Source organism: Lipotes vexillifer, unplaced genomic scaffold (genome assembly GCF_000442215.2).
Source record: "Lipotes vexillifer unplaced genomic scaffold, Lipotes_vexillifer_v1.1 scaffold253, whole genome shotgun sequence".
Lineage (NCBI taxonomy): Eukaryota > Metazoa > Chordata > Mammalia > Artiodactyla > Lipotidae > Lipotes > Lipotes vexillifer.
In genome coordinates, this window is record NW_006780322.1 from 101,635 (window position 1) to 112,922 (window position 11,288).

Consider the following 11,288-nt stretch of genomic DNA (forward strand, 5'->3'; position numbering starts at 1 on the left):
GCCTGCGCGTCTGGAGCCTGGGCTCCGCAACGGGAGAGGCCACGACGGAAAAAAAAAAAAAAAAAAAAAAAAAAAAAAAAAAAAAAAAGCTGCTGAAAAAAAACGTTCTATGAGCATTTGAAAGTTTTTTTTTTTAAAAGCATACAAACATTTATACACATCAACCTCATTATTTCCAGATGTTTCTCTAACTCTGCTTTTTTTTTTTTTTAAATTTCATTTCTATGGTCTGTTATGGGCTAAGTATGTGTGTTCAAGCTCCCTAGTGTTCTGTATTATCCATTTCTCCTTGAGGGTCCTCTAGGGCAGCGGTCCCCAACTTTTTTGGCACCAGGGACCAATGTCATGGAAGACAATTCTTCCACAGACGGGGGTGGGGGGTGGGGGGATGGTTCAGGCGGTAACATGAGGAATGGGGAGCGATAGGGAGCTGCAGGTAAAGTTTCTCTCGCTCACCCGCCGCTCACCTCCTCTGTGTGGCCTGGTCTAGAGTATGCTTCTGCAGGTTATGTTTCCATCTTTCTTTTCCAAGCTATGTCTCCTAGACTACCCACTGCAGAGTTGCAATGTTGTTTTTTCATCTTATACATTCTTTTTTTTGTGTGATAAACACAGAAGATTAAATTTACCATCTTAACCAATTTTTAAGCATACAGTTCAGCAGTGTTAAGTATGTTCACACTGTTGCACAACAGATCTCTAGAACATCTTCATCTTGCAACACTGAAACTCTATACCCAATAAACATTAATTCTCCCTCCTTTCTCTCCCCAGCCGTTGGCAGCCACTTTTCTACTTTGTTTCTAAGATTTTCACTATTTCAGATACTTCCTATAGGTGGAATATACAGTGTTTATCTTTTTGTGACTGGCTTACTTCACTCAGCACAAGGTCCTTGAGATTCACCTAAGTTATAGCATGTGACAGGATTTTCTTTATTTAAGGCTGCATAACATTCTATTGTATATATATCACATTTTTATCCATTTATGCACACATATTTATCCATTCATCTGCTGATGGACATATCTTGATTATTGTGAGTAATGCTGCAATGAACATGGGTGTGCAGATATCTCTGAGATCCTGCTTTGAATTCATTTGGATATACACCCAGAAGTGGGAGTGCTGTATCATATCGTTATTCTATTTTTAATTTTTTAGGAACCTCCATACTGTTTTCCATAATGGCTGGGCCATTTTATATTTCCACCAACAGTGCACAAGGGTTCCAATTTCTCTGCATCCTTGCCAACAACTGTTATTTTCTGTTCTTTTGATAGTACCCATCCTAATAGGTGTGCAGTAGTATCTCACTGTGGTTTTGATTTGCATTTCTCTGATGATTAGTGATATTAAGCATCTTTTCATATACTTATTAGCCATTCATATATACTCCCTGGAGAATTGTCTATTCGAGTCCTTTACCAATTTTTAAATTGAGTTTCTTTGTTGTTGAGTTTTAGAAGTTCCATATATAATCTGGATATTCATCACTTATCATGATTTGCAAATATTTTCTCCTATTCCACAGGTTGTCTTTTAACTCTGTTGATTGTATCCTTTGAAGCAGAGTTTTAAATTCTGATATAGCATAATTTATTTATTTTTGCTTTTGTTGCCTATACTTTTGGTGTCATATCCAAGAAATCACTGCCAAATCCAATGTCATGAAGCTTTTCCCCCATGTTTTCTTCTAAGAGTTTTATAATTTTAGCTCTTCTGTTTGGATCTTTGATCCATTTTGAGTTAATTTTGTATATGGTAAAAGGTAATGGTCCAAATTAATTCTTTTGCATGTGGATATCCAGGTTTCCAACACCATTTGTTGAAGAGACTATTCTTTTCCCACTGTGTAGTCTTGGTGCCCTTATGGAAAATCATCCATCTAATACATTCTTGATGTTAGCAGCGGCACAAGGACTATTTTCAAAATACAGTATCCACAGATTAGCTTCTTGACTCCTTTCTTTTCTTATCTGGATACTGTTCTATATTCCTCTAAGACATAAAGTTTGACAGCTAGGTAGTAACGGCTTGTGTCCTATACACTTTTCTTTTATGTTATTAGAGAAAGGGGGCCATGGGTAAAGATAAATAGATTTGATCTTGGGTCTTTTTTATTGTAATTTTTAAAAAGTTTGTATTGAGGTTCTGTCTTTGTCACAGTCATCTGGAATGCCTTAAGCTTTCCCCTGTTTCAGTGTTGAGACATGATACTTCACTTCTAATACTATCAGCCTTGGGTATTTAATTGTAATTTTGTTTCTAAATTGCCAGTATCTTTTCCCAGAAGTAGCAATTATCTTACAAATAAATACGTACATCCACACAGACAGAGAAGCACTGAAGTGATATGCGTAAGAAAGCAAAAAATAAAAAAATGGAACTCTGTTTAAATTGTAAGACTATAGTCCCATCAGAATTAAGTGGAAACACGTAGACACAGGCATTTGCGTGTGCATGCTCTCTCTCTCTCACACCCCCTATCCCACTCCCCATTACCTGCAATATCTATTTGCAAGGATTTCTTCTCTTCGGGCCAGCCTTCCTTAGGAACTGTCCTCTTACCGTGGATCTCCTCTTTCTGTTTAGTGGCTTTAGTGTCTGGTAGACTAACAATCTTTGTGTCTTGTAGTTGAGCTGACTGCTCTGAAGCAGCAGCAGCACTGGAACCTAAGAGAGGAAAATCAAGATTCAGACAGGAAGCTGACAAAAATTATTTTAAAATACCTCTCAAGCATCTACTAGTGTGAGAAGATAGTTACGCTAGATAAACAGTGAGATGGATGCAGGACAGGAATAAAGACACAGACGTAGAGAACAGACTTGAGGACACGGGGAGGGGGAAGGGTAAGCTGGGACGAAGTAAGAGAGTGGCATGGACTTATATACACTACCAAATGTAAAACAGCTAGCTTGTGGGAAGCAGCCGCATAGCACAGGGAGATCAACTCAGTGCTATGTGACCACCTAGAGGGGTGGGATAGGGAGGGTGGGAGACACAAGAGGGAGGAGATACGGGGATATATGTATATGTATATGTATATCTGATTCACTTTGTTATAAAGCAGAAACTAACACACCATTGTAAAGCAATTATACTCCAATAAAGATGTTTAAAACAAAAAAAACTGAGATGGAGGGCTTCCCTGGTGGCATAGCGGCTGAGAGTCCGCCTGCCGATGCAGGGGACACAGGTTCGTGCCCCGGTCCAGGAAGATCCCCCATGCCGCAAAGCGGCTGGGCCCATGAGCCATGGCCGCTGAGCCTGCACGCCCGGAGCCTGTGCTCCGCAACGGGAGAGGCCGCAACAGTGAGAGACCCGTGTACCGCAAAAAAAAAAAAAACAAAAAAAACTGAGATGCAAAGAGAAAAGCATTTTGGGCAAAGGTGACTACATATGAAAAAAATGGAATCAGGAAAGCAATGATCATCTAAGAAACAGTGCAAGTATATAATTTATTAGATTATAGAATTTGTAAGGAAAAGAGAAAAAAATTAGCATTTGAAAAGTTCTTTGGGAGCCCATTCTACTGTTCTGAAAGACTAGGCTAAAAAGTTTAGTTTTCATTCTTTTTTTTTTTTTTTGCACGGGCTTCTAATTGCGGTGGCTTCTCTTGCTGCGGAGCACAGGAGGGCTCGAACCCGTGTCCCCTGCTTTGGCAGGCGGATTCTTAACCATTGCACCACCAGCGAAGTCCTAGTTTTTATTTTCAAGGGCAATGAAAACTTTTTGATGAGGAGATTAACATGATCAAAACTTTTTCTGAAGCATGTTTAAAAACAGCAAAAAAGCGGGTAAATTTTCAAATACAATATTTGCCCAGAATACAATATAACTTCTGAAAAAGAATCAATACACAAAAAAGAGAAGTGGCTAATTATACTCCAAAATATGTTTCTATTTATACTTGCGGCAGACTACCAGCTGTCCTCTGAAATCCATTTTCCTTTTCCTCTAAAATAGAACCTGACTTAGCTGGGCATACCATAATAGAGATTATATTTCCCAGCCTCCCGGGCAACATAGGTTGGTGTGACCATGTGAATAAGTCTGGCCAATAGGATGGAAGGGGAATGGTACATTTAACTTTTGAGAAGTATTTAAAGGAAGAAATACACTTTTTTCTTTTTCCTTTTTTTTTTGTGGTACACGGGCCTCTCACTGCTGTGGCCTCTCCCATTGCGGAGCACAGGCTCCGGACGCGCAGGCTCAGCGGTCATGGCTCATGGGCCCAGCCGCTCCGCGGCATGTGGGAACCTCCTGGACCAGGGCACGAACCCGTGTCCCCTGCATTGGCAGGCGGACTCCCAACCACTGCGCCACCAGGGAAGCCCTCTTTTTCCTTTGTTTTCCTTTTTGCTGGCTGGAATACGTGTCTGACAACTACAGCATGAGAATGGAGGCTAAAATGTTGAAGCAAAAGGAGAGAACGAGTTTTGTTCCCTGATACTCTTTTCTGTCTTCTTTAAGCCAATGTCATTTTGTTTTTGTTTTCATCTCTCAGAGTCGAAACTATCCTAAATGAAACACACTTTTACAGGCATTTTTAATCAGCACAGTCCTACCAAAGTAAATTAACTGGGTAGGTAGTTAGGAAGTAAACAAGATAAATTCCTGAAGAACAAAGGCCTATGTAAAACAATTTTATTAGAGAATTAGCATCTCATGGCAACAAATGTTTTTATCAGTAGAGTTTTTAAAAGTCCATTATGTGAATTTCTGGCAATGCGATTAATTTGTGTATAATATTCATAAAGTTCTCCAAAAATATCTCAAGGAGCTTTAAAAATGTTAGTTTTACCTGCCAGTGTACACCAAAAGTTGCAGCTAACATCCTATTTCACATATGAACAAGATGGAGGGTTGAAGAGAGCAAGAATATAATATTTTTCTATTTATATTCATTTTAGAAGGTCAGAATAAAACAATAGGCAGATAATTCAGTTCCACTACCTGTAATGTCTTTCTGCAAGGATTCTTTTTCTTCAGATCGAGCAGCCTCGGTCACTGCCCTTTTATTGTAGATCTCCTTTTTCTGGTTTTTGTCTGAGAGGTCCTCATCCCCAGTGATAAGAACTTGAACTTGAGCATCTGGAATAATGATGTCATTTGATCCCAGGGAGAAGGAAAAGACAACACAACCAAGTAATCCACCCCTTCCACCCCAAACAAAAACAAAAACAAAATCCTCTTTATATATTAGGAAAAAAAGCATCTCTTAGGCTCAACCATGTAAAAGCTGTGACAGTTTTAAGGACTTTATAACATATGACAGTTTTGGGGGGTTTGGAAAGTTTTCCATATTTTTCTGTGTACAATCACTTTAAACAAAATCTGTTCTTTGCTGTTTTGATGCAACAGTTAAAAAAAAAAATCCAGATCAGGTATCTTTCAAAGTAGCAAAGTACATCTGAACAAGCCTATTCAAAATTTTTGTCACTTAGGGGGCAAATTTTGATATTTCATATAATCCTAGAAAAGCATCTATATCATCTAGATTTTATATATAGTACTTATATAATTCTTTAAAATCTCCTGAGGTTAAATTTGTCTAATGCTTTCTATTTTCTTTCTCTTTTTCTTGATCATACTTGCTAGAGATTTATCTACCTTATTGGTCTTTTAAAATCAGCTCTTTTCTTTTCTTTCTTTTTTTTTTTTTGCGGTACGCGGGCCTCTCACTGTTGTGGCCTCTCCCATCGTGGAGCACAGGCTCTGGATGAGCAGGCTCAGCGGCCATGGCTTATGGGCCCAGCTGCTCCACGGCATGTGGGATCTTCCCAGACCGGGGCACAAACCCGTGTCCCCTGCATCGGCAGGTGGACTCTCAACCACTGCACCACCAGGGAAGCCTTCTTTTCTTTTTTATTGTATGAGAAAACGCCAAGTGCAAAACAATAATGTTGGCAAATAAATTAAAAATCACCAATACAACAACTAGGATACAGTTATCAAGCAGTTAATATGGTTATATGTTTTTTACAATGGATTGACAAGAGATTCATTTCCTATCTCTAAGAATGAATATTTTTCAACAAAGCAGTCAGATAGGCAATAGATTACGAAAAACAACATAATGAACACCATGTGTCTACTATAGAGCTTAAGAAATAAAACATTACAGATATAATGATATAATGATAATGATACCCTGTGTAAAGCCTCAATGATACCATTCTCTCTTTTCAGTAGCAACCTTAAGCTTAATTTAGAGTTCGTCAATCTCAAGGATGTTCTTGAACTACTATACAGTGCTGCATGTATTAGTCAACAATGTACTGGATTGTTTTGCATGTCTTTAAACTTTACATAAAGAGTATAATACTATGTGTACCTTTAAGTAACTTGCCTTTTACACTCAGTATTACGACTGGGGGATTTACTCATAGTGACTCTAATTAACTCATTCTCAGTGTTATGTAGAATTCTATGGAATTAATATATCAATTTTTACCTGTTGGTAAACTTTAGGCTATTTCTAATTTTTTTTTTTTTTTTGTGGTACGCGGGCCTCTCACTGTTGTGGCCTCTCCTGTTGCGGAGCACAAGTTCCGGACGCGCAGGCTCAGTGGCCATGGCTCACGGGCCCAGCCGCTCCGCAGCATGTGGGATCTTCCCGGACCGGGGCACGAACCCGTGTCCCCTGCATCAGCAGATGGACTCTCAACCACTGCGCCACCAGGGAAGCCCTCTAATTTTTTAATATTGAAAAGCATTACAATGAACATTACTATAGAATTTCTTTGTAGGTTGTATGAGTTTCAAATATCTTCTCTCAGTCTGTGTCTTGTCTTTGAATTATTTATGATGTCTTTCGGTGCACAAAATTTTTCATTTTAATAATACCACTTATTTTCTTTTTCCTTCATGGTCTGTGCTTTGTGTGTCTTATTTAAGAAATCATTCTTTCATGGTCAAAGGTCATCTAAATTTTAAACGCTTAAAGTTTTCTTTTTACATTTAATATCATTTGGACATTTTTGTTTAATGTGCAGCAGGGATTGATCTGATTTTATTTTTTCTTACATATATAATCAATGGCCCAAACACTATTGAATAGTTCATCCTTTCTCCAGGATTGTTATGCCATCTGTATCATATATTAGTTTCCACATTCATGGGTGTGTTTCTGGGTCAACATGTTGTTCCACTTTCTTTGTTTATTCCTTTGCAAGTGAGGTCTTAAATATATATATTTTATATATATATAAATTATATATTTTATATATGTACACACACACACACACGTCTTTTGATGTCTGGTATAGCAAGTCCCCTTACCTTATTCTTTAAATATACTTCTTGGGGCCTCCCTGGTGGCGCAGTGGTTGAGAGTCTGCCTGCCGATGCAGGGGATACGGGTTCGTGCCCCGGTCCGGGAGGATCCCACATGCCGTGGAGCGGCTGGGCCCGTGAGCCATGGCCGCTGAGCTTGCGCGTCCGGCAACGGGCAAGGCCACGACAGTGAGAGGCCCACATATCGCAAAAAAAAAAAAAAAATATATATATATATATATATACTTCTTGAATTTCCAAAAAATTTTGGAATCAGCCTGTCAAGTTCCATGAAAAAATCTACTGGAATTTTGAGTAGCAATTCATTGAATTTATTTAAGTCTTCCTTAATATATTTCAATGAAGCTTTATCATTTTCTCTAGTTTTTCATGTCCTTTGTTAGATTCATTTCTAAGTACTTATTTTTGTTGTTTTTTAAAAAAGTATCTTAAAAAATCTTTTGCATTATGTATCAGAAGACATGTATCAAAAAATGCACAGAGAACTCAGTGAATTGTTAAAAAGTGAACATGTACCCAGGTTAAAAAAAAAAATCTGCCTATAACCCTATATGCTCTCCCCTCATTCTTTCAATCTCCCTCAGGCTGAGCATAACACCCCATTTTAAATGCAACAAATTACTTATATTTCTGAACTTTATATAAATGGAATAATACAGCACATAGCCTTTATGTCTTGCTTTCTTCTCTTACATTATATTTGTGAGATTCGTTAAGTGTTAAAACATATATTTGCCTTTTACTCAGACTCATTTACTGGTTACTATTCAACAGTGTTAATATGGTACAATTCACTCATACTACTGGAAAAATAATGGCATAATAAATATAAAAATAATGGCATCTGGGTAATTGCCAGTTTGGAGCTATTACAAAAACTGCTGTAAAGAATATTCATGTGGCAGAGGAGACACCGCCGCAGTTGTCGCCACCTCCGGGATTTCTGGTTATTTTCTCTTCGCCTTAAATTCGGGTGTCTTTTATGAATAATCAAAAGCAGCAAAAGGCAACGCTATCAAGCCAGCGTTTTAAAACCAGAAAAAGATGAAAAAGAGAGGTTTGACCCTACTCAGTTTCAAGACTGCATTTATTCAAGGCTTAACTGAAACTGGCACTGATTTGGAAGCAGTAGCAAAGTTTCTTGATGCTTCTGGAGCAAAACTTGATTACCACCGATATGCAGAAACACTCTTTGACATTCTGGTGGCCGGTGGAATGCTGGCCCCAGGTGGTACACTGGCAGATGACATGATGCGTACAGATGTTAGTGTGTTCGCAGCACAAGAAGACCTAGAGACCATGCAAGCATTTGCTCAGGTTTTTAACAAGTTAATCAGGTGCTACAAATACCTGGAGAAAGGTTTTGAAGATGGAAGTTAAAAAGCTGCTGCTGTTCTTAAAGGGTTTTTCAGAGTCGGAGAGGAACAAGCTGGCTATGTTGACTGGTGTTCTTCTGGCTAATGGAACACTTAATGCAACCATTCTTAATAGCCTTTATAATGAGAATTTGGTTAAAGAAGGGGTTTCAGCAGCTTTTGCTGTAAAGCTCTTTAAATCATGGATAAATGAAAAAGATATCAATGCAGCAGCTCCAAGTCTTCGGAAAGTGAGCATAGATAACAGACTGATGGAACTTTTTCCTGCCAATAAACAAAGTGTTGAACACTTCACAAAGTATTTTACTGAGGCAGGCTTGAAAGAGCTTTCACAGTATGTTTGGAATCAGCAAACTACAGGAGCTCGTAAGGGACTCCAGAAAGAACTTCAAGAACAGATGTCCCGTGGTGATCCATTTAAGGATATAATTTTGTATGTCAAGGAGGAGATGAAAAAAAACAACATCCCAGAACCAGCTGTCATTGGAATAGTATGGTCCAGTGTAATGAGCACCATGGAATGAAACAAAAAAGAGGAGCTTGTAGCAGAGCAAGCCATCAAGCACTTGAAGCAATACAGCCCTCTACTTGCTGCCTTTACAACTCAAGGTCAGTCTGAGCTGACTCTTGTTACTGAAGATTCAGGAGTATTGTTAGGACAACATTCATTTCATGAAAGCCTTCCAGAAAATAGTGGTGCTTTTTTATAAAGCTGAAGTTCTGAGTGAAGAACCCATTCTGAAGTGGTATAAAGATGCACATGTTGCCAAGGGGAAAAGTGTCTTCCTTGAACAAATGAAAAAGTTTGTAGTGGCTCAAAAATGCTGAAGAGTCTGAGTCTGAAGCTGAAGGAGGTGACTGAATTTGAAACTACACCCTCAGTAAAGCAAAAAGGATTTGTAGATAAAATATCATGTCTCATGTGTCCTGGTTCTTACATCTTCCTACCTCCCTATATCAAGCATGATATAAGGGCTTTCATGGCAAATTTTAACTGTTTCTATGGTTACTGGAAATGTTGGATTTAGTTTCTGAAACCATGTTTTAAGTAGCTACAGGAGCTACAGATTTGAATTTAATGTTGCATTAGTCTTTTCAGTTATCTTCTACCTCCTGTATTTTCTAATGTAATAATGTAATTTAAGGCCTTCCACAATGAACAGTTCACTTTTTTCATGGGTTTTCTATATAAACAGTTTTCAAGATATGATTTGGTTAAAAATAATTTGTTATAAAAATTGTTTGCAAATTAAACTGTAAAGGTAAAAAAAAAAAAAGAATATTCATGTGTGTCTTGGTGCTCATGCACATCCTTTCCTGTGGAGTATATAGTTAGGAACAGAACTGCTGTTATGCTTTTGTGTATCTTAGTAGATAATGGCAAATTGCTTTCCAAGGTCACTCTACCAATTTACATTCTTACCAGCAGTGAATAAGTACTGTTTGTTCTATATTCTTACCAACACAGTATTAACTTTTTCATTTCAGCCATTTTAATGGGTACGCAGAGATATCTTACTGTGGTCTTAATTTGCAATTCCCTGTTGATGAATTAAGTTGAATATTTTGCATATGTTCACTGGCTACTGGATAGTCTCTTTTATAAAAAGTACCTATTCAAGCCTTCTGTCCTTTTTAAAAATTGGATTGCCTAACTTTTTCATAATGATTTGTATGAGTTCTTTTTATATTCTGGATAGAAGTCCTTTATGAGATATATATTGCAAATATCTTCCCCACTCTGTGGCTTGCCTTTTACTCTTTTATTTGGTGTTTAATTAATAGAATCCCTTAATTTAATGTGGCATATCTGTCAGTTTCTTCTTTTATGGCTACTATTTTTTGGGGGTGGGGATCCAATTTAATAAATGTTTTCTCATTCCAAGATTGTGAGGACATACTCCTCTGTACTTTCTTGCAGAAGACTGACCTATCCATCTACCTATGCCTTTCATATTTAAATCTAAAGTATATGGAATTGATTTTGGTGTACAGTGTAATGTAGGGGGGTCATAGTTCTTTTTTTTCCCTAACATCCAATTTACCTAACATCATTTTACTGAAAAGATCATCTTTTCCCCCACCATATTGCAGTGGTACCTTTACTGTAAATCAGGTGTCCATATATGTGAATCTGGAGTATTCTCTTTTATGGTCAGCCTATTTATTCTTGTGCCAACATCACACTGTCTTAATTACTACAGTTTCATAATAAGTTTTGATACTTGGTAGTGTAAATCCTCTAGATTCTTTTTCAATTTTTTATTATTTGTATTTAAGGGTGTAACATTACCCCTAATCACTTTGGCTATCTTCTATACATTTTGATAGCAGAATTTTATTATTATTTAGTTTTAAATATATTGTAACTTCCAGTATGACTTTAACTTCTGAGTTACTTAGAATTACATTTTTAAAATTTCAAATACATGTTTATTATATTAGTATATATATATATATATATATATATATATATATATATAATATTTACATATTAGGTATATTAGTTTCCTAGGGCTGCCACAATAAATTACTACAAACTGAGTGGCTTAAAACAAAATAGATTTATTCTCCCACAGATCTGGAGTTTAGAAGTCGAAATCAAAGGG

The 11,288-nt window shown here is 37.4% G+C and overlaps 1 protein-coding gene and 1 pseudogene across 2 annotated transcripts in view; one reads left to right on the forward strand and one right to left on the reverse strand.

Moving 5' to 3' along the window:
- Positions 1-11,288, reverse strand: part of ALMS1 (ALMS1 centrosome and basal body associated protein) — a 236,820-nt gene that overhangs the window by 57,888 nt on the left and 167,644 nt on the right. The window contains exons 18-19 of the mRNA XM_007453424.1: positions 4,961-5,098; positions 2,506-2,676 (exon numbers count right to left, since the gene is read on the reverse strand). Of these exons, the coding sequence (XP_007453486.1) occupies positions 2,506-2,676; positions 4,961-5,098 (309 nt within the window). The remainder of the gene's footprint in view (positions 1-2,505; positions 2,677-4,960; positions 5,099-11,288) is intronic.
- LOC103081221 (basic leucine zipper and W2 domain-containing protein 1-like) lies at positions 8,202-9,944 on the forward strand (annotated as a pseudogene). Its single transcript, XR_456985.1, has 2 exons — positions 8,202-9,143; positions 9,343-9,944. The product of XR_456985.1 is annotated as a basic leucine zipper and W2 domain-containing protein 1-like (transcript).